This window comes from Salmo salar, chromosome 23 (genome assembly GCF_965601325.2).
Source record: "Salmo salar chromosome 23, fSalSal1, whole genome shotgun sequence".
Classification (NCBI taxonomy): domain Eukaryota; kingdom Metazoa; phylum Chordata; class Actinopteri; order Salmoniformes; family Salmonidae; genus Salmo; species Salmo salar.
Genome location: NC_138313.1, coordinates 46927873 through 46951395, shown reverse-complemented (window position 1 = coordinate 46951395; position 23523 = coordinate 46927873). Strand labels below are relative to the sequence as shown.

At 42.1% G+C, this 23523-nt stretch overlaps 1 protein-coding gene across 2 annotated transcripts in view; it reads right to left on the bottom strand.

The window, feature by feature from the left end:
• Positions 1 to 2861: 2861 nt before the first annotated feature.
• Positions 2862 to 23523, bottom strand: part of LOC106597275 (uncharacterized) — a 36048-nt gene continuing 15386 nt past the window's right edge. Inside the window, exons 17-44 of one of the 2 annotated variants that reach the window (XM_082968188.1) lie at positions 20995 to 21050; positions 20665 to 20756; positions 20430 to 20581; positions 20042 to 20180; positions 19741 to 19851; positions 18892 to 19071; positions 18491 to 18730; positions 18056 to 18212; positions 17541 to 17669; positions 13761 to 17381; positions 11920 to 13691; positions 11566 to 11740; positions 11110 to 11357; positions 10525 to 10708; positions 9835 to 10048; positions 9039 to 9214; positions 7935 to 8004; positions 7653 to 7753; positions 7487 to 7518; positions 7038 to 7215; positions 6662 to 6766; positions 6391 to 6431; positions 5450 to 5572; positions 4957 to 5061; positions 4408 to 4536; positions 3920 to 3959; positions 3580 to 3703; positions 2862 to 3277 (exon numbers count right to left, since the gene is read on the bottom strand). In XM_082968188.1, coding sequence (XP_082824314.1) covers positions 3067 to 3277; positions 3580 to 3703; positions 3920 to 3959; positions 4408 to 4536; positions 4957 to 5061; positions 5450 to 5572; positions 6391 to 6431; positions 6662 to 6766; positions 7038 to 7215; positions 7487 to 7518; positions 7653 to 7753; positions 7935 to 8004; positions 9039 to 9214; positions 9835 to 10048; positions 10525 to 10708; positions 11110 to 11357; positions 11566 to 11740; positions 11920 to 13691; positions 13761 to 17381; positions 17541 to 17669; positions 18056 to 18212; positions 18491 to 18730; positions 18892 to 19071; positions 19741 to 19851; positions 20042 to 20180; positions 20430 to 20581; positions 20665 to 20756; positions 20995 to 21050 — 8905 coding nt within the window. In that variant the 3' untranslated portion in view covers positions 2862 to 3066. Of the gene's footprint in view, positions 3278 to 3579; positions 3704 to 3919; positions 3960 to 4407; positions 4537 to 4956; positions 5062 to 5449; positions 5573 to 6390; positions 6432 to 6661; positions 6767 to 7037; positions 7216 to 7486; positions 7519 to 7652; positions 7754 to 7934; positions 8005 to 9038; positions 9215 to 9834; positions 10049 to 10524; positions 10709 to 11109; positions 11358 to 11565; positions 11741 to 11919; positions 17382 to 17540; positions 17670 to 18055; positions 18213 to 18490; positions 18731 to 18891; positions 19072 to 19740; positions 19852 to 20041; positions 20181 to 20429; positions 20582 to 20664; positions 20757 to 20994; positions 21051 to 23523 lie in introns of both variants that reach the window. The other variant, XM_082968187.1, reaches the window with a different exon arrangement.

Genomic DNA, 23523 nt, shown 5'->3' with positions numbered 1-23523 from the left:
CTGTTTTTAAGTTTCTCGGTCCCAGCTTTGATGCACCTGTACCGTCCTCGCTTTCTGGATGGTAACGGTGTGAACAGGCAGTGACTCGGGTGGTTGATGTCCTTGATGATCTTTTTGGCCTTCCTGTGACATCGGGTGCTGTGACATTGGGTGGTGTCATGGAGGGCAGGTAGTTTTCCCCTGGTTATGAGTTGTGCAGACCACACCACCCTCTGGAGAGCCTTGCGGTTGAGGACATTTACAATGTAACCATGTACAGTACCAGTCAAAAGTTTGGACACACCTACTCATTCAAGGATTTTTCTTTATTTTTACTATTTTCGACATAGTACAATAATAGTGAAGACATCAGAACTATGAAATAACACATATATGGAATCATGTAGTAACCAAAAAAGTGTTAAACAAAACAAAATAGATTTTATATTTCAGATTCTTCAAAGTAGTGTCGTTGACTATGTGAAGACTGTATATTATCAAATCAATTCTGTGTAATTTAATTACGCTATAAAACTAATCAAGTAACTTTAATTAACTAGGAAGTCAGGGCACCACAGGAACATGTTGTTTATAGAGTTTCAATTTCCCGAATATAACTATATTTTCATATCTTATAAAAACAGTCACTTATTAATGAATTTTACCTCATCAGTCTCATTACTGAATGTCGCAAACCCTTGGATATCTGCATGAACCCTAGCATAGAATCATGAATCAGCGATATATACAATTGGCTTAATTATTTATTTACTAACTAACTTAATCAATCACAGAATTGCTTAAACACACACACAAATTGGTTACTACATGATACCAAGAAAAAGTCCCTAGCTTACGAAACCGATATGACGGCTTGGTAGACAAAGGAAAAGGGGTGGGGACTGCTCAAGATCGGGAAACTCATAGCTGATAACTCATGGAAATTGCTAATACTTTGAACATGAACAACCGCTCATTCGAAAATAAATTGCAATTTACATATTCACGAGAGTATGTTTTGGCTGTCCCTCTCTGCGATCGCCGGTTCGTCTGCTGGATAGTCAGTCGACAGAGAGCCTCTGGTTTATCCACCAGAGATCAAAGTCGTAGGTTGTTAGAATTGATACTTCAGAGTACCATTCGGGAATGTTCTTAGGATCGGATGTATTTACCAGACTAAAGTATTTAAACAGCTGCAGTCTGAATAATTGTTATTTAGTTTGTAGATTACTTCACCATTTCAACGTGGGTACCTTGTCCCTGCGTTTTTGACTCTTGTAGAGTTGCCAACCATTTCAACATGTAGCTACCGCTTCATGTTTTCTGATCTAATGTACATTTTGTCAGAAGCGGTTTTATACTTAGTAGAAGAAGGGGGTGTTCCATGACACTCGCTGTAATGGCTGGGCTCATGGGGGCGTGATAACTGACCAGTTAACACTTTTTTGGTTACTACATGATTCCATATGTTATTTCATAGTAGAAAATACTAAAAATAAAGAAAAACCCTTGAATGAGTTCATGTTTCCAAACATTTGACTGGTAGTGTATATCAAATTGTGTCAAATATGCAAGTTGAAAACACTATGTTACTATGTTTGTATGTGTGGGGGTCCCTAACAATGCCAAAAGACTTGATGGGCTTGTCAACAGTAACTAGGGATGGTGTGTTTCTTTGGAACAATCAGGTGACGGCCCCGAAACAAACCGGGAACTAGACAAAAATATCTAGGGGACCATATAATGTCAGGGATGACTCTCTAACTGCCATCCACCATAGATCTAAAGCCTTGTTTACACTGCAGGCCTTAATGCTCAGATCAGTTTGGTTTTTCAAATCTGTTTTGGAATACTGACTGTCCAAACAGTTACAAGTGACCAAATCACCTTTATGTGTGTATTCAGACAGCAGTCATTTGCTGACATGGCTATGCTAGTTGTCTTGGTAATGTGTGAGCTGTGGTGTAGGCTGATTGGTGGTGGCGCTCATGCTTCCTATCACTCAGAAGTTAAGTAGCAAGCTAAGGTGACAATAATGCCTGCCATGGACGTTTCCTAGTTGTTTTGAATGTTCAGAATCATAGTGGAAGAACACGTTTAAAGCCTCAAAGGACAAGATTATCCAACTTTCAAAACAAGTCGGTTTTTTGCTAGCCACAACAGTCAACTAGCTAGCTAGGTAACTGTTTAGCTAGCCACAGCATGTCAACTAGCTAGCTAGGTAGCTGTTTAGCTAGCCACAGCAGTCAACTAGCTAGCTAGGTAGCTGTTTAGCTAGCCACAACAGTCAACTAGCTAGCTAGCTGTTTAGCTAGCCACAGCAGTCAACCATCTAGCTAGGTAGCTGTTTAGCTAGCCACAGCAGTCCACTAGCTAGCTAGGATGCTGTTTAGCTAGCCACAGCAGTCAACTAGCTAGCTAGATAGCTGTTTAGCTAGCCACAGCAGTCAACTAGCTAGCTAGGTAGCTGTTTACCTTTCTAGCACATTCAGTCATTTGTTTGTAAACGATTAACAAGCTAGTTAGCTACCAAACGTTCTTGTCAAACTGTGAACAAAGTAGCTAGCAAGCAATATGCCAAAGAACAGTCTTAAAACCACCTGAGGTCAAATTGAGCAAGATTTGACCGTTCAGACACAAGTCGCATGACCTGCGAAGGTGGTTTGAAATGTGGCTGGAAATATCTGCTTCCATGTGCTTTTTGACTGTTCAAACTGTTGGAAAATATACAGATTCTAATCGGATATGCAACATTTTTTGGAGGAGAATCACTTCAAACTGCCAGCGTGAAGAAGGCTAAAGAGGGTACACAGCTTAATAAAACAAAGCTTTCCAAAACGAGGTGCATGCACTTCTACAATAAAACAAACAACGGACATAAGTATTTGAAGGTTGCATTTTAATAAGATAAGTAAGCACAAGTTTCTACATTTCTTCGTTTTAAATATCATTTAATCTACATGTTATATATAAACCAAGCGATTAGATAAATAACAGCCATGTGAAGCAGGGTAGCAGGGTGTTCCTTAGTAAGCAGCGAGTGGATTGGTGCTGGACTAGTCCCATCTGGATTAGTACGGATCCCATTTAGACCAGCGTGTTGCTGCGTGTCTTGCGGGCAGGCACCCTAATGGCTTTGTGGCAGTCGCTGTGTCTGCAGCTACATTCCTCCACGTGTAGGTAGGTGTAGGGCACCACATCTCCATTCAGACACTGTAGGTCCACCGTACGGTTACTGGACCGGGACTCCTGGCAACACGCACACGAGTGGTCCAGAGACGCAGCCATCGCAGAGTACCTTGAGGACGGGAGTGAAAAAAAAGAGAGGTGTTCACAGAGATTAAGAGATCATCTACTCCCCAAGAGACAAAGGCACCTCAAAAAATGACATGTTTCACAAAACACAAATACATATGGGGGTTTGTCCCAGAGACAGATTAAACCTAGTCCTGGAATAAGAACCATGTTCAATGGAGATTCATTTAAAATGATTTTCAGTCCATCACTCTGCTTAAACTGGATACTGGAAACACCAACATGGTGTTGTGGCTGTTATGAGGCTCCACTTGGTTGTGATATTAGCATTGTTTCCACACTCACTTGGTGAAGGTGTTGCAGGATCCCTCACAGTACGGCATCTCCACCTCCTCAATAGACTGGCAGCTCATGTGGTTGATGAAACTCTTCATGGATCCTTTCTTACAGGCCTTGTCCTTCTCCACACCTGGTATTGGAGGGAGACACAACATTAAACATGATCTGTCTGGAAAGACCATGAAAAAGAGCTGCACCTGTTTGAGTTCACTGACTACAAGGTGGCTCTCCTTCTCAATCATTATCAATTATGAATATCAGTGGTTTTATGATGCATGAATCTGATCACATTCCAATCCTAATATGAAATTGTTAACAGCTTTGAATATTTCATTTTCATACTTACAAATTCTACAGCAGCCGTTTGCAGCGGTCTGAATTGAACCCTGTGGTGAAAAAAAGTTTCAATGTTTTCTTTACATAATACATTTCATATTAGGATAAGTGAAGAAATGTTTCTGTCAAATGAAAACTGATATAGTGTGTGTACTGTACTGTCGATCTGATGAAAATGATTGTGGATCGAAACATTGTCAATAAGGTTGGTAATCGAGAGCATTTGCAGTGAGCAGGCGTTTCTGTTCTGGTTATGTTGAGTACTGGATTGTACTCACAGGCTGGCCTTTCTGTTCTGGTTATGTTGAGTACTGGATTGTACTCACAGGCCGACCTTTCTGTTCTTGTTATGTTGAGTACTGTACTCACAGGCTGGCCTTCCTGTTCTTGTTGTGTTGTGTACTGTACTCACAGGCTGGCCTTTCTGTTCTTGTTGTGTTGTGTACTGTACTCACAGGCTGGCCTTTCTGTTCTTGTTATGTTGAGTACTGTACTCACAGGCTGGCAGTTGGCCTCCTGGAAGGGTGGGCAATGGATGTTGGAGCTCTGGGTCAGATAACTATCACCATTTTTCACACAGCTGTACTGCTGGCACTTATCACCAGGAGCTGACCATGTATCTCCATGCTGGGCACACACACACACACACACACACACACACACACACACACACACACACACACACACACACACACACACACACACACACACACACACACACACGTTTGACATTAAATGTTTGTCATTTAGCAGACGCTCTTATCCAAAACGTTTTACATTAATGCATTTGTCTTAAGATAGCTAAGTGAGACAACAACATATAACACTCGTAGGGGGTGGGGCGGACTGGGATTTATTTAACAAGCTCTTTAAAGATGTAGGGTGTCAGAGGTTTTAGGAAGATGGGCAGGCACTCCGCTGTCCTCATATTATGGGGAAGCTTGTTCCACACACACACACCCACAAACAATATAGACATTTATCAGAGAACTACTTACTACTTCTTAGTTAATCTGTGATAATTAAACTGACAGAAACGATACCTACCTTCAACAACTGCTTGGTCCCATTGATCTGGAGGACACAGTGGGTCTGAACACATTTACCACAGCAGTCATCTGAAGAATAGCCTGGCTCCTGGTACTCATATCCCTGCAGGAGAAGAGGAACACATGAGTGACTTGCTACAACACCTAAAAATAATGATAACGATAATAATAATACATGGTATTAAAGTGTGAATACAACCGATTGCCTTCCCAGTAGACTCAATAGAAGAGAATAACTCAAGAACAGATGTCTCACCGCCCGGATGGCTCACCACCAATTGAGAATTATTTTTAAATCAAGGACTAGGCTTAATCTGTCGGCAGTTCTGAATCAGACAAGGTTTACTTACTTACTTAATCTGGGTCTAGGAAACCAGCCGATTAAAGTATAAAAACGTGTTGACTGAATAAATTTATGCTACTCAATGGTATTTCATCTTTTGGTAAATATTTGAAATTTGAGCAGACACGGCAGCTATACCAGTTCTTACCTTTTCACAATCTTCGTCACATTGCATGAATCCACAGTCAATTTGGTAATGACCAGACTTGGGGTCCACTTTGTTGGTGCAGGTGCACTCCTGGCACTCTGATCCTGGTACTTTAGAATTAGGCTAGAAGAACAAGTAAGTCATCATATTTTACACATTACTTCAGGGGAACCAGACAAGGATACCCACTGGCTCTAACACAGGGGAACCAGGATACCTACTGTCTCTAACACAGGGGAACCAGGTTACCCACTGTCTCTAACACAGGGGAACCAGGATACCCACTGTCTCTGACACAGGGAAACCAGGATACCCACTGTCTCTAACACAGGGGAACCAGGATTCCCACTGTCTCTGACACAGGGGAGCCAGGATACCCACTGTCTCTAACACAGGGGAACCAGGATACCCACTGTCTCTGACACAGGGGGAATAGGATACCCACTGTCTCTAACACAGGGGAACCAGGATACCCACTGTCTCTAACACAGGGGAACCAGGATACCCACTGTCTCTGACACAGGGGAACCAGGATACCCACTGTCTCTAACACAGGGGAACCATGATACTCACTGTCTCTGACACAGGGGGAAAAGGATACCCACTGTCTCTAACACAGGGGAACCAGGATACCCACTATCTCTGACACAGGGGGACCAGGATACCCACTTTCTCTAACACAGGGGAATAAAGATATCCACTGGCTGTAGCACATGGAAACCAGGATACCCACTCGTTCCGACAAAGGGGAACAAGGATATCCACTCTCTCTGACACATTGGAACAAGGAAACCCACTCTCTCCAACACTATTTGACATGAACCCTTATAGAATATGAGATTTAATGTACATGTACTGCAATATATTAAAACAAGTATATCTACAGTGTTTATTTATGTAATGAACATTTCAGATGAGAGAGCAGAATAGTTTGTCATTACCAGGTATTCAATGCCTTTGTGAAGACAAACTCTTTTAGGCTCTGGAAGAGACGAGACACAAAAAACCAATTGAGAGAGAGACACAGACAACCAATCCATGGGACTGTCTAAAATAACTGGTATTATCTCAGCCATACAAACACAGCAATACAAGATAGTCTAGATATAGGTAAAGAGACCATACCACATGTAGATAGTCTAGATAGTCTAGATATAGGTAAAGGGACCATACCACATGTAGATAGTCTAGATATAGGTAAAGAGACCATACCACATGTGTGCTCTGGACAGCATTTTCCCTCAGGGACTGAAACCACTGGCACGAACCCAATAGGACAGTTCATGTTGGTAGGTGGGCAAGTGCTGCTGTCACAACCTAGGAGGGGAAACAATAACAGAGTATGGACATCATAATATGAGCTGATTCATGTCTTCACTATGTGGGTGTTTTCAACACGACTGAGCTGAGCCCAGCTGTACGGCACTGGCCTGGTTACACATCCACCATAGTTCCTGGGACCGTGCTGGAAAGAACAATGTGAAAAGAACATATCCAAGCCAGCACAGTACGGTTCAGGTCGGCACAATACTGTTGAAATAGATCTGATTATAATATGTAAGGTAAAAAAGTGTTGGGAGATCCTTACGGCAGACGAGGCTGGAGCAGCATGGATCCGATGGATCGGTTTGGTTGACATATACAAAGCCTGGCCCAGTGCATATCTCTACTGGTGGTTTGGAGCAGACCTTGGGTTTACAGGTCACAGTCTTGGTGGACTCCAAACAAACGCAATCCTGGCACTTGTACTCAAACCTCTCGTTGAACTGTGATGAGATACAACAAGAAGGGAGTGTGATTCTATCAATGGGTTTGGTCAAATGTAGTGCACTAAATAGGGCATAGGGGGCTAAATATAGGGCATAGAGGGGGCCATTTTGGTTTCAGACAATGTGGATAATGCTGTGTGGACGCTGTAAGTAGGTCCTCATAGAAACCTCTGGCATCATCCATGACAGAGCTAGTGAACTAGATAACAGGCTATATTAATTAGTAAAATAAAATAACGATGAATCAAAACCAAAAGGCCTAACTTACCTCTCGCGGAACACCTTCAGGGTCAATGCATCCTTCAAAAACACAAACACGACAATTTAGTAGAACTTTCATAGACCTGAAACATCCTTGAAAAGGCTAAGTCCTATCCATCTTCCCTGTATCATCCACATGAAATGGACCAATGGCCGTAACTGGGAACACTCACCACACTTATCAACACAGATCCCTGAGTCCTTGTTGAAGAGTTTCATCCCATCAGGACAGAAGCAGCCTTCTGTGGTGAAGTTCATCCTAGACTCGTCTGGACTGTACAACACAACATTACAGTAACAACTCCTATTTCCTATCTACAGCAACTCTATCTTTAACTGTAGGTAGGTCTTTTCTCTCTGTCTTATTTGACAGTCATAACGTTGTCTACCTCAGTTAACATAAAACATGAAAGCAAGGATTATTTTGCACTACCACTCTCTAAATAGAAACCTACTTATCATCACAGGTTGGCTGTTCGGCAGGACCGCAGGGCTTGTAGACTTTGTCAGCTGGGCAGTCGCTGGCTGTTGAAGAAAGATACAACTCAGTCTATAGTGACACCCGAACCCCCTGTCTCAGTCTCCAGTATATATACTGCAATAGTCTATGTGCCAGGGGGATAGGGTCAGTCTGTCCTATCTGGTATAACTATCCTGTCTCCTCTGGTGTCCTGTGTTATCTTAAGTGTGCTACTAATTCTTCTCTCTCTCTCTCTCTACCTTCACAGAGGACCTGAGCCCAAGCACTGACGACTCCTGGCTGTGCCTGTCCCCAGTCAACCTGGTCGCAATGCTGATCCAATTTCTGCTGTTGTGACTGCAGCTATGGAACCCTGTCCTGTTCACCGGATGTGCTTGTCCCGGACCTGCTGTTTCGACCCTCTCTCTCTCTCTCTCTCTCTCTCTCTCTCTCTCTCTCTCTCTCTCTACGAACCTGCTGTTGAACGATCTGGCCATAATGGCCATGTACTCTTATAATCTCCACCCAGCACAACCAGAAGAGGACTGGCCACCCCTCAGATTCTGGTTTCTCTCTAGGTTTCTTCCTAGGATCCTGCCTTTCTAGGGAGTTTTTCCAAGCCACTGTTGCTTCTACATCTGAATCGCCTGCTGTTTGGGGTTTTAGGCTGGGTTTCTGTATTAGCACTTTGTGACAACTGCTGATGTAAAAAGTGTTATCACCATTGAAAAATGTTCTGACTAATTATTTACAATCACTTGATTGTTGGACTGAAGCCCCATACTATATTACACATTACAAAGGGGAACCAGACAAGGATGTCCACTATCTCCATAATTTATCACCTCAAATACAAAAATGCACTAATCTAATATTTACAAATAGAAACCCCCTCCTCTATTGTGTGGTCATCTATAACACATACTAAGTTGTGTTAGTATAGTATTGTTCCTGGTCTCATCAACACAGTTCCTGGTTCCTGGTCATCTACACAGTATTTCTTATCTCTTCAATGGTGGACTTATTTATCTATCCTTATTAGGTGAGTTCTATTTAACATGGTGAGTCTGGATTTTTACAACGACTACAGTAAGCCTACCACATAGGGCGGTGTGGTTTCTCCAGTAGATGCATACTCCAAACTGGGCACAGGCAGCAGCGTATGTCTGCAGACTGGTGCACTCCACCGCTGGGTTGGACACGTGGCAGCTGTCATAGACACAGCCCTTGAAGAAGTTGTCAGGTGAGACAAATGGATGACAGGCTGCAAAAATGCTGTGGATTGAAAACCAGAGATGAAGGTATATGAGAAACAGACCTTCCAAATACACTGTAAGAATCATATATGTTTCTGTCATACACAAACCACACTTCTGTGTATAGTTTAGGGGTAAAGAGCTATATTTGTGCATGTGAGATTTTAGTCTGTGATAAGTTAGATTGTTGATTGTTACAACAGGACTTCTAACTTTACTCAAACTCCTGACAGACTGTTTAATGGAGTAGCTGGCCACTCCTGACAGACTGTTCAATGGAGTAGCTGGCCACTCCTGACAGACTGTTCAATGAAGTAGCTGGCCACTCCTGACAGACTGTTTAATGGAGTAGCTGGCCACTCCTGACAGACTGTTTAATGGAGTATCTGGCCACTCCTGACAGACTGTTCAATGAAGTAGCTGGCCACTCCTGACAGACTGTTTAATGGAGTAGATGATTACATTCCCACACATTCCAGGCATTTGGGTAATTTACATGTGATCACCCTAAGCAGGACATTTTATTAGAGAACTTGTACAGTGCTTTTAGGAAGGTTGACCTTTCCTTCAGGAGATCACAGTTCTTTAGGAATGTTTACCTTTCCTTCAGGAGATCACAGTGCCTTTAGGAATGTTTACCTGTCCTTTAGGAGATCACAGACAGAGGAGTCTGGCTTGCATGGCTTCTGTGTGGGTTCAGGGAGAGGAGAGTTGGTGGGGATTCCAGGTGGCACATGGCAGTCAGGCTGGTAAAGGTCCTTGGCTGGCCAGTAGTCTGCCATCACAGCACAGTTCTCCACCAGCTGACCTCCAGGCAACATGCAGTCATCAGCCTGGTTGTTGCTACATGTTCCTGAAAGAGATGCATACAGTTCAGGTTCAAGTCGTTTATTTTGCCATTTGCAGCTATTAAAAGTAATACATACACTTGAAATCTTTGTTGGAGCTTTCTCACATTTAGTACAGCACATACAGTAAAAATATCAGACACAGACATCAGACAGGAAAGCCCAAACCATTGTTTGCTAGCCTGGTCCCTGATCAGTTTGTGTTGTCTTGCCAAACCCTGTGGTTCGATATCTGACAACAACCATAGGCTTTTGGTAAAAAAATAACCCAAACAGATCTGGGACCAGGCTAGTTGTTCACCTCCAACCTTGGATAAATGATTTCCATCAATTCAAAGACCGCTCCATTAGGCTTTCTCACACCTTGCTCAGAATACCAAGTGACCGTTCTCTGTTTAAGTTAAGTGATTCACAATAATCTCTCAGCTCTGCACACGATACATAGTTTGAGGACAACAAATGAATGAAACTAAGTCCTTACCACAATGACCCTGTGTATTGTTGCCAAAGTGTTGCCAAGGAAGGTTGACGCTGAAGCCAGTGACACCAAAGGTAACTACCACCTGGAGTTGTGCTATCTCCAAGACCATGTTGATACCAGAGTTCATCACCTTCACACCGTGCCGTGTGAAGGGTAGTCTCAGGGAAACTCCATCAATAAGAGCCTGAAAGACAGATGGCAGGGAGAGAGGGATGAAAGAGAGACGGACAGATGGGGGGATAGAAAAGGATAGGAAAAAGGGATGGAAGAGAGAGAGAGATCAATCCATCTTCAGGATCTCTTAAAGAAAGGCAAGGTGACTTACTAATATCATGACATTACAGGTTGAATTAAGTTGATCGAGAACATCAAACTCATATTTTGTATCAATGAAAGCTGCGGATGTTGAGAACTAATGCACAATTCAGTTCAGAGAATGAAATAATGGAAAATAATTGTCTTTCGTTTTCAAATTTTCAAAGAAATCATTTTTCAGTCCTTCAGGCCCCAAATCCAGCCATTCAACGTATATATGGTTTTAATTGCTTATATTGATTTCTGAGCCAGTTTATCCACCGAAGTTACCTCCAACTGAGCAGCTCCAATGAGGTTGTGATTCTTCAGTGTTATAACTGTTGAGCGGTAGGACACGATGATGGCTCGAGGACAAGACACATCCTCGGTGGGATCACAGTTTACATTGTCGATGTAGATCTTAAAGTGGTGACGTGGCCACATCTCCTCCATCAGCACATAGGTACAGTTCCCTTGGAAGCTGTAGAAGAGCCCGTCGAAGGTGATATAATGGGGGTCTCCCCAACCCTCACAGACGCCTGTCATGAAAATATACACTGTTATAAAGCAGACAGACATTACGATCCTCTGTCAAATTTTTTCTTTTTATGAAGTAATATTTATATTGAGTATTATTCCAAATGTTAGTGATAAGGACGGGTATGTTATTAGTTACAGAAACTGAACATGGCCATCTACCTTCCTGACCAGGTCAGAGGAGAAGAAGAAGAAGCTTTCACAACTCACAATCACACACGTAGTGTTGGCAGCAGTAGAACTCATCCCACTGTAGCACTGATTTCTTGCCATTAGTACATGTGATTGGCTCAGGCTCTGGGCATTCATATGGAATTATCTCAATGGTGTTGTTTTCAATACATCTGGCCAAAGTGCAGTTGCAGAGCCAGAAAGTCTCATTTTGCTGATGTTTCGAGAGAAAGAAAATTACATGTCATCAGAGATCTTTCACAATACACACAGGAATCAATTGCTAAGTCTCTGATAGGACTTTTCCACCTCATTGACATCAAATGTTGGCTATGTGTTATCGAAGTAAAGGGAGCCCAGTTGATTATGTGATGGTTATATTGAGGTACTTACCACTTTGTCCCACTCAGGACAAGTGATTGGTGGTGGGGTTGGTGTCCCAGTTGTGGTTGGTATTGAACTGACTACACTTCCTGTAATTGGAGGTGTCGGAACAGTTATTGGAGGACCAGTGACAACCGATTCATGGGTTGTTGGTGATATGGATGTCATTGGAGTTGTGGCTTCAGTTGTAGTAGGTGGTTTAGGTGTTGTTGTAGGAGCTTTAGTGGTTGTGGTGTCTGTGACAGGGGTGGTTGTGGTTGGTTTTTCAGTTGTCCTGGGGGTTGTGGTTGATTCTTCTGTTGTCGTTGGGGTTGTGGTTGATTCTTCAGATGTCCTGGGGGTTGTGGTTGATCCTTCTGTTGTCGTTGGGGTTGTGGTTAGAGTTATGGCTTCTGTTGTAGTTGGTGGTTTAGGTGTGGTTGTTGTTGGTGGTATTGGTGTGGTTGTTGTTGTTGGTGGTACTGGTGTTGTTGTTGTTGGTTTTGTTGTTGTTGGTGGTATTGGTGTGGTTGTTGTTGTTGGTGGTACTGGTGTTGTTGTTGTTGGTGGTGGTGGTGGTGGTGTTGGTGTTGTTGTTGGTATTGGTGTTGTTGTTGGTGTTGTTATTGGTGTTGTTGTTGTTGGTGGTATTGGTGTGGTTGTTGTTGTTGGTGGTACTGGTGTTGTTGTTGTTGTTGTTGGTGGTGGTGGTGTTGGTGTTGTTGTTGGTATTGGTGTTGTTGTTGGTGTTGTTATTGGTGTTGTTGTTGTTGGTGGTACTGGTGTTGTTGTTGTTGGTGGTGGTGGTGGTGTTGGTGTTGTCGGTGGAATTGTTGTTGTTGGTATTGGTGTTGTCGTTGTTGGTGTTGTTGTTGGTGGTGGTGGTGGTGTTGGTGTTGTCGGTGGAATTGTTGTTGTTGTTGTTGTTGTTGTTGTTGGTGGTATTGGTGTTGGTGTTGTTGTTGGCATTTGTGTGGTTGTTGTGGTTGTTGTTGGTGTTGTTGGTGGTGGTATTGGTGTTGTTGTTGTCGGTTTTGGTGTGGTTGTTGTTGGCATTGGTGTGGTTGTTGTTGTTGTTGGTGGTATTGATGTTGTTGTTGTTGGTGGAATTGGTGTCGTTGTTGTTGGTGGTATTGGTGTTGTTGTTGTTGGAATTGGTGTGGTTGTTGATGGTGGTGTTGGTGTGGTTGTTGTTGTCATTGGTGTTGTTGTTGGTGGTGGTGTTGGCTTTGGTGTTGTTGTAGTTGTTGGTGGTATTGGTGTTGTAGTTGTTGGTGTTGTAGTTGTTGGTGGTATTGGTGTGGTTGTTGTTGTTGGTATTGGTGTTGTTGTTGTTGGTGGTATTGGGGTGGTAGTTGTTGGTGGTATTGAGGTGGTAGTTGTTGGTGGTAATGGTGTTGTTGTTGGTGTTGTTGTTGTTGGTGGTGGTATTGGTGTCGTTGTTGTTGTTGTTGGTGGTATTGGTGTGGTTGTTGGTGGTATTGGTGTTGTTGTTGTTGGTGGTAATGGTGTTGTTGTTGTTGGTGGTGGTATTGGTGTTGTTGTTGTTGTTGGTATTGGTGTTGTTGTTGGTGGTATTGGTGTGGTTGTTGTTGTTGGTATTGGTGTTGTTGTTGTTGGTATTGGTGTGGTTGTTGTTGGTGGTATCGGTGTTGTTGTTGTTGGTATTGGTGTGGTTGTTGTTGGTGGTATCGGTGTTGTTGTTGTTGGTATTGGTGTGGTTGTTGTTGGTGGTATTGGTGTCGTTGTTGTTGGAGGTATTGGTGTGGTTGTTGTTGGTATTGGTGTAGTTGTTGTTGTTGGTATTGGTGTGGTTGTTGTTGGTATTGGTGTAGTTGTTGTTGTTGGTATTGGTGTCGTTGTTGTTGGAGGTATTGGTGTGGTTGTTGTTGGTATTGGTGTAGTTGTTGTTGTTGGTATTGGTGTTGTTGTTGGTGGTAATGGTGTTGTTGTTGGTGGTTTTGAGGTGGTAGATGTTGGTGGTAATGGTGTGGTTGTTGGTGGTGGTGTAGCTGTTGTTGTTGGTTTTGGTGATGTTGTTGATAAACATTCAACGCAACAGAGGACTCTAATCTTATAGTTCTTGCACTTATATGGTCTCTGAGTCTGTTTATTTTCTTCACATATTAAACCGAAGTCAACATCGCACTCCACAACTTGTCCTGTCGAAGCTACATAGTCCTCTAAGCTCGTATCAGGGTAGTCTGTAGCTACACATTCAATATCCTGTGGATCTTCACACACTTCTTTTCCACTCTGTGTGATATTCCAATACGTTTCCCAGTCACTCTTGTCTTTATCATCATCTTCATCATACCATTCTGACCACTCACAGGTAGGAATACAAGGAGTAGTTGTTGGCTCTGTTGTCTGGGGGGTAGTTGTTGGTGGTATTGGTGTTGTAGTTGTTGGTGGTATTGGTGTTGTTGGTGTTGGTGTTGTTGGTGGTATTGGTGTTGTAGTTGTTGGTGGTATTGGTGTTGTTGGTGTTGTTGTTGTTGTTGTTGTTGTTATTGGTGTGGTTGTTGTTGGTGGTATTGGTGTTGTTGTTGTTGTTGTTATTGGTGTGGTTGTTGTTGGTGGTATTGGTGTTGTTGTTGTTGTTGTTGTTATTGGTGTGGTTGTTGGTGGTGGTATTGGTGTGGTTGTTGTTGGTGGTATTGGTGTTGTAGTTGTTGGTGGTATTGGTGTTGTAGTTGTTGGTGGTATTGGTGTTGTTGTTGTTGGTGGTATTGGTGTGGTTGTTGTTGGTGGTATTGGTGTTGTAGTTGTTGGTGGTATTGGTGTTGTAGGTGTTGGTGTTGTTGTTGTTGTTGTTGTTGGTATTGGTGTGGTTGTTGTTGGTGGTATTGGTGTTGTTGTTGTTGTTGTTGTTATTGGTGTGGTTGTTGGTGGTGGTATTGGTGTGGTTGTTGTTGGTGGTATTGGTGTTGTAGTTGTTGGTGGTATTGGTGTTGTAGTTGTTGGTGGTATTGGTGTTGTTGTTGTTGGTGGTATTGGTGTGGTTGTTGTTGGTGGTATTGGTGTTGTAGTTGTTGGTGGTATTGGTGTTGTAGGTGTTGGTGTTGTTGTTGTTGTTGTTGTTGGTATTGGTGTGGTTGTTGTTGGCATTGGTGTTGTTGTTGGTGGTGGTGGTATTGGTGTTCTTGTTGGTGGTGTTGGTGTGGTTGTTGTTGGTGGTGTTGTTGTTGTTGGTGTTGGTGTTGTTGTTGTCGGTGGTGTGGTTGTTGTTGTTGTTGTTGGTGGTATTGGTGTGGTGGTTGTTGTTGGTTGTATTGGTGTTGTTGTTGGTGGTGTTGTTGTTGTTGTTGGTATTGGTGTGGTTGTTGTTGTTGGTATTGGTGTGGTTGTTGTTGTTTGAAATGGTGTTGTTGTTGGTGGTGGTATTGGTGTTGTTGTTGGTGGTATTGGTGTTGTTGTTGGTATTTGTGTTGTTGTTGGTGGTGGTGTTGGTGTGGTTGTTGTTGGTAGTATTGGTGTGGTTGATGTTGGCATTGGTGTGGTGGTTGTTGTTGTTGGTGGTGTTGGTGGTGTTGGTGTGGTTGTTGTTGGTGGTATTGGTGTGGTTGATGTTGGCATTGGTGTGGTGGTTGTTGTTGGTGGTGGTGTTGGTGTTGTTGTTGGTGGTGGTATTGGTGTTGTTGTTGTTGGTGGTATTGGTGTGGTTGTTGTTGGTATTGGTGTTGTTGTTGTTGGTATTTGTGTTGTTGTTGTTGGTATTGGTGTTGTTGTTGGTATTGGTGTGGTTGTTGTTGGTGGTATTGGTGTGGTTGTTGTTGGCATTGGTGTGGTTGTTGTTGTTGTTGGTGGTGTTGGCTTTGGTGTTGTTGTTGTTGGTGGTATTGGTGTGGTTGTTGTTGGTGGTATTGGTGTTGTAGTTGTTGGTGTTGTTGGTGTTGTAGTTGTTGTTGGTGTTGTTGTTGGTGGTATTGGTGTTGTTGTTGTTGGAGGTATTGGTGGTGTTGTTGTTGGTGGTATTGGTGTGGTTGTTGTTGGTATTGGTGTTGTTGTTGTTGTTGTTGGTATTTGTGTTGTTGTTGTTGGTGGTATTGGTGTTGTTGTTGGTATTGGTGTGGTTGTTGTTGGTGGAATTGGTGTAGTTGTTGTTGGTGGTATTGGTGTTGTTGTTGGTATTGTTGTGGTTGTTGTTGTTGGTATTGGTGTTGTTGTTGGTGGTATTGGTGTTGTTGTTGTTGTTGGTATTTGTGTTGTTGTTGTTGGTGGTATTGGTGTTGTTGTTGGTGGTATTGGTGTGGTTGTTGTTGGCATTGGTGTGGTTGTTGTTGTTGTTGGTGGTGTTGGCTTTGGTGTTGTTGTTGTTGGTGGTATTGGTGTAGTTGTTGTTGTTGGTATTGGTGTTGTTGTTGGTGGTAATGTTGTTGTTGTTGGTGGTTTTGAGGTGGTAGATGTTGGTGGTAATGGTGTGGTTGTTGGTGGTGGTGTTGCTGTTGTTGTTGGTTTTGGTGATGTTGTTGATAAACATTCAACGCAACAGAGGACTCTAATCTTATAGTTCTTGCACTTATATGGTCTCTGAGTCTGTTTATTTTCTTCACATATTAAACCGAAGTCAACATCGCACTCCACAACTTGTCCTGTCGAAGCTACATAGTCCTCTAAGCTCATATCAGGGTAGTCTGTAGCTACACATTCAATATCCTGTGGATCTTCACACACTTCTTTTCCACTCTGTGTGATATTCCAATACGTTTCCCAGTCACTCTTGTCTTTATCATCATCTTCATCATACCATTCTGACCACTCACAGGTAGGAATACAAGGAGTAGTTGTTGGCTCTGTTGTCTGGGGGGTAGTTGTTGGTGGTATTGGTGTTGTAGTTGTTGGTGGTATTGGTGTTGTTGGTATTGGTGTTGTTGTTGTTGGTGATATTGGTGTTGTTGTTGGTATTGGTGTTGTTGTTGTTGGTGGGGGTGTTGTTGTTGTTGGTATTGGTGTGGTCGTTGTTGGTGGTATTGGTGTTGTTGGTGTTGGTGTTGTTGGTGGTATTGGTGTTATTGGTGTTGTTGTTGTTGGTGGGGGTGTTGTTGTTGTTGGTATTGGTGTGGTCGTTGTTGGTGGTATTGGTGTTGTTGTTGGTATTGGTGTTGTTGTTGTTGGTGGGGGTGTTGTTGTTGTTGGTATTGGTGTGGTCGTTGTTGGTGGTATTGGTGTTGTTGTTGTTGGTGGCATTGGTGTTGTTGTTTGTGTTGTTGTTGTTGTTGGTGGTGTTGGTGTGGTTGTTGTTGGCATTGGTGTGGTTGTTGTTGTTTGTGGTGTTGGTGTTGTTGGTGGTGGTATTGGTGTGGTTGTTGGTGGTGTTGTTGTTGGTTGTATTGGTGTTGTTGTTGGAGGTTCTGTTGTCAGTGTGGTAGTTGTTGGTGTCCATGGTGTTGTTGATGGTGGTAGTGTTGTTGTTTTATTACATTCCTCAACACACTCCCCGGTCTCTTCATCAAATATAGGTGTTTCTGGAGGGCATTGTGGGTAACAACCTATAAAGAAGACAGTGTGATTTAGTTGTTTTGATTTAGTTATTACATTTAATAAAGTTGAGGTCAAAAAACATATTAATACTTTGTTAATAAGGGCATGTGCATATGGAACAAACATACAGGCTGATGCCAATCAAATCAAACAGCATGCTGCCTCACCTTCCAGATTTGGAAGAGAGTTGTTACAGGTCATACTTGGATTCAGACAGGTCTTGTAGCAAGGTGTGTGGCAAGGGCTGTAATGCCATTCACATTCACCTGGATCGTTGTAGTAGTCACAGAACACAGCTACAAGAGGGAAAACGTACAGGTTCATACACTGAATACACATTGCATGCCCTCATCAAATGGCACCCTATTCCATATGAAGTGCATTACTTTTTATCAGAACCCTAGGTACCCTGGTCAAAAGTGATCCACTATAACGTTACACATTAAGATATCTGTTTAAACCAACAAGCTAAAATATACTTTAGATCCACGTCCTCACATTGTCTCCAAGTTTGGGTTCTTTCAACAACATCTTCATTTACTTAGCATTGTAAATTCTAATCAGTCAAATTACATCTGACATGTTAAATCATTTCAATGCCACGCCTGACAGTCAAACAGTGGAAGTGTGTGACCTTTGGAACACAAGCATAATGAACCCCAAAAAGATTTGTTGTACTTACGACAAATTTCTGGTGTTCTCCATGCAACACAGACTCCAGCTTCAGTGCAGGCCTGGGCGTAGGCTGCTACAGCTGTACAGAAACACTCACAGTCTCCACCAGTATCACAGGCACAGGAGTCTTTCACACAGTTCTCAAAGAACAGAGTAGGATCTACCTGTAAAACACATACAGAGAGAACACACAAGATGCACTAATACTGTATTGTTTTGTTTTGTTTGTTTCTTAGAGCATTTTTCAAAACACATATAACAACAGACATGTTCATGAATAAAATCATGGAGGATGACAAGAAAGTCAATGTTTTAAACGATTTGGGTGTATTTTTTGGTTCAGAAGTTTGACTGTCCACCAGTCTTTCAGTGTTCTGTCTGATACTTTCACTAGGTTTATAATTGTATGGTATATTCATAGCAATCCGCTGCAGCACTGTACCTTCTTGTGGCACGATTGGAAAGTCTTTCCTGTGATGATGCTGCACTGCATCTTAGCCCAGTTGTGACGGTTGGGTCTGGCTCCACATGGGTCGACGTTGCTTTCTGCGTCGGGACAAGTGCTTGACACTTTCCAGCTGTTAGCAAAATCCACAGGACTGCTGACTATCAGCTGACCTTGCGTGGTGAAGTCATCTCTGCCGTCTCCATTATAGTTCCCACACAGGCCGCACACTGCTCCCTATAGACACATAGAAACGATAAGGCATACACAGTGGAACTGTATCAAATCAATCACTGTTAGCAATACACAATGATGTCTGATGTCTTGTTCATCTATTTCAAGTCTGTTTCATCACAGGTTCTGCTCTCTATGTGTTAACTCTTCAACACTAAACATACACTATGCTGTGGCTCCAGGATGATGCGGACGGTAGTTTTGCGGTCCCACAGCACTGCGATCCCAATGTCTGACTCAACAATCAGGTACAGACCGACGGTCCTCACTCGGTACTGGATCTGAGAGCCCACTCCTAGGTCCACCACTTCATAGGTCTTCTTTGATAGTTTCAGCTCTGTTCTCTGTAAGGATAAGTATTTAGAACTTCCTGTTCACAGACAATTAGGGTTGAAAAATTCAGGTAACTTTCCCCAAAATCCCAGGTTTTCCAGAAAGGATTTCAAGGATTTCCTCCTTATTCCCTCGTAATTTCAGAAAAATTGCAATTATGATTTCTGGAAAAACAGGGAATTTGGGGAAAGTTACCGGAATTTTGCAAAACTATGACAGACAATACACTTTCTAAAGCTTTTTATGAAGAAAATAAATTGCTTGAATTTCGTACTGATTTTTGCAGTTAGTGGCTATTTGGAAGAACATTTTAATTGCAAAGTTTTACTTGCAATGATTGTGATGGTGATTTTACCTACATTAGTTGAATTCACTAATTGTACTGTCACTCTGAATAAGTCGCTCTGAAAAAGAGCATTTGCTAAATAATGCAAAATTATGTATTTTTTGTATTTATGAATGTCAAATGATCTCACATTATGATCCAACCGGTATAGAAAGGAGAATGGCTCATTATAAAGCCTAGAGTGGAGTAAATGGAATGTTATCAAACACATCAAAACCAGTCATGCATTTGATGCCATTCAATTCATTCCATTCCTGACATTACTATGAGCCCATCCTTCCCATTGAAGGTGCCACCAGCCGCCTGTTCGAGTGTGTCTTTTGTCCAGTCTTACCCCCAGTTGAACCCTGACAGACTTGGAGCAAGTGGTGCCTGTGGTTCCACACGGTATGTTTTCTGTGATCACCATGAATTTGTCCTGGCCAGGCTGGTTCCCACATTTGTTCTTAAAGAGAGACAGAGGGAGAGAGTACTTTAGAGACCAAATGAGACTTTGGCAATTTAAATGATTAGTTGGTAATATAGAAGACAACAGCAGTACTATTATACAAACATATTTTTTTGTATAAAAACACATCACCACTTAATTGAAATAAATTGCAATGTATTGAGATGTCCTGATACGCATTGATTACCTGGACAGCCACATAGCCACATTTTCCTTGGAAGCCATACGTGCGCTCATCAAAGGTTTTGTAATGGCCACTGCCATAGATGCTACAGGTTCCTGGGCACTTCTTATCTGTGCAGTCCCATTTCCCACTCTTACAGGTGCTACATGTGTACAGTATGAGAGACACTAAGTCAAATATCCTCTTCAAAAACAATCATGATCACATTAGCTAGAAAGGATGAAGGAAGCCCTCATATTGTGTCATGAAATCTCATTCCATTTCATTTTAGTCTAGAATTTCTATTATTTATGGTACCATATCATATAGCGTGATATCATACCGCATAACCTTACACTGTATCGTTTTTGATCAGATAATAACATATAACCATAAAACCTCAATAACTCACCAAGTGTTACATCCGTTTGGGATCTGTTTTCCTGGGGCGTAGAGGAATCCATCATGGCTGCATGGGCATTCATGTTTTTTCACACACATACCTTTCCCATCCTCCCACAGACTCATGGGACACTTGCACCCAGACTCACACTCTGCGGAGAACTGTGGTCAAGAAGAGAGACGGAATTAAATAAAGAACACAACCCTTAGGTCAGGTACTAATGGAAGTCAACAAGTCAACTCACACAGTCCATGAAATCCGGGTTCCTACAGCTCCGTGAACACTGTACTCCCAGGTCATTGGAGCAGTTCAAGAACACCTTTGGCGACTGGCAGGCTGTAACAGAAGCAGTTTCATTATTTTTACACAATAAGTTGTCAAATTAGATTTGGGTTCAAATACTATCTTTCAAATACTTCTAGGGCCGTTTTAAAACAGATTAAGCCTAGTCCTGGACTCAAGTAATTGAAATTATCTCTCATATAGTATTTCAGCCCAAGTCTAGGTCAAATACTGTATACATCAAAGGGATAATGGGATATGAATAGCAAAGGGACACAGAAAGGCTACTTACTACTCTCTGAACGCATTTTCCAGGAACGGCAGTGAAGCTTCCCATTGTTGCAGACACTAGAAGAACACACATGATATTAAGAGCTATTTTAATATTGGAATAACATTGCAGGATTGTGTACTTTTTATACTAGCAGGTAATATGACATATTTGCTGCTTTGAACATCAAACAAATGGGGAAAAGGATCCATATTTCGGTAATAGAACCAATTGGAAATATGCGTTGGAACTTAATGAGTTTGGATGTCAGTTCGGTTGTCATCTGAGACATTATGACTTTCCCAGGTACATAAACTGTACCTGGGAAAGCCCACACATTCTAGTTATCAAATTCACATGGAATTGTTGTGCCATTTAAATGTTTGATATTGAGATTGTTTGTTAGGAGATTAAATGTAATTTTAGCTTCCAAATGAGAGAATTGGGTTTTCATAAGGAAAGTGCCCTGCTTAATCAGTGGCCTGCCCCTGTGAAGAGACAGGGGTTATAAACGATGAAACACACCCTGCTCCCCTCGCCACTATATAAGACAATGACACAATGTAACCAGGGTTCCACTATGGAGGTCTGCAGCCTCTGCGTTAAAAGGACACACATGTCAAGTACAGAACTAAGCCAACCTCGGCGTGAGCTTTGGTGGCAAATGGTATGAACTTTGAACTTATTCACTACAGAAGTGATACTTCCTAGCCGTTGAGTTAGCAGCGGACGCTGTAGACGTGGGCTAGGAAAGGACGGACGACAGATCCAGTCTAACACACGACGAAGATACCACAACGTATCCAATTTACCACCAGAGACATTCTTCCGAGGACAGGAAGATCTCTGTTGGCCAACACGGCCAGCATCTACGACCAACCTACCGAAGCGCAGCTCAGAGTAAATATTTATTGCATTTCCCTTTTCCAAATGGGCGGTAATTTAGACTGCATACGATAATGTATTTACGATAGCATAGCTTCTCCTTTTGTTCCTCAGTCTTCCCCCTCTTTCATTCAAGCCCAACCCCCTTTCTTTGTGTAACAAGCCGCCATGTCGGCTCCGTCCACCAGGGCCGTTTTCTGTATGACATCATTTGCATTCTGTGTACATGTAATTCTGTGTGATTCGTTTAGGTATTTGGTATATAAATAATTAAACCCAATTTTGTATTGCTGATTCAACTTGTTAGACAGGGTTCGTGAAGATAACCAAGAATTTACAACTTTCATTATGAGACTGAAAATAAGATGAGGATTAATATTGACGGCTATCGATGTGAAATATTACTACGTTTTTAAGAGTTTATTCGGAAGATAACGGCTCTATAAACACTCTTCCGTGGTGTCCCGACTTTCTAGTTAACCTCTCTAGGGTAGGGGGCAGTATTTTCACATCCGGATAAAAAACGTACCCGATTTAAACTGGTTATTACTACTGCCCAGAAACTAGAATATGCATATAATTGTTTGATTTGGATAGAAAACAGCCTAAAATTTCGAAAACTGTTTGAATGGTGTCTGTGAGTATAACAGAACTCATATGGCCGGTCAAAAACCTGAGAAGATTCTGTACAGGAAGTGCCCTCTCTGACCATTTCTTGGCCTTCTACACTCTCTTTATTGAAAACTGAGGATCTCTGCTGTAACGTGACACTTCCTACGGCTCCCATAGGCTCTCAGAAGGCGGCAGAATGTTGAATGATGATTTTGCAGCCCATGGCTGAAAAACAGTAGCGCATTTGGTAAGTGGTCGATCTGAGAACAATGAGACGGGCTTGCGCATGCACGTGAAGAGGCCATTTTCAACTTTGAGTCTTTGAACGAAAACAGGGTTTTCTTGTCGGAATATTATCGCTTTTTTACGAGAAAAATCGCATAAAAATTGATTTCAAACAGCGTTTGACATGCTTCGAAGTACGGTAATGGAATATTTAGAATTTTTTTGTCACGATACGCGTCCGCGCGTCACCCTTCATCACCCTTCGGATAGTGTCTTGAACGCAAGAACAAAACATAGGATATTTGAACATAACTATGGATTATTTTGAACCAAAACAACATTTGTGGATGAAGTAGAAGTCCTGGGAGTGCATTCTGATGAAGAACAGCAAAGGTAATCCAATTTTTCTTATTGTAAATCTGAGTTTGGTGAGTGCCAAACTTGGTGGGTGTCAAAATAGCTAGCCCGTGATGGCGAGCTATCTACTCAGAATATTGCAAAATGTGCTTTTGCCGAAAAGCTATTTTAAAATCGGACATAGCAATTGCATAAAGGAGTTCTGTATCTATAATTCTTAAAATAATTGTTATGTTTTTTGTGAACATTTATCGTGAGTAATTTAGTAAATTCACCGGAAGTTTGCGGTGGGTATGCTAGTTCTGAACGTCACATGCTTATGTAAAAAGCTGGTTTTTGATATAAATATGAACTTGATTGAACAAAACATGCATGTAGTGTTTAACATAATGTCCTAGGAGTGTCATCTGATGAAGATCATCAAAGGTTAGTGCTGCATTTAGCTGTGGTTTTGGTTTTGGTGACATTATA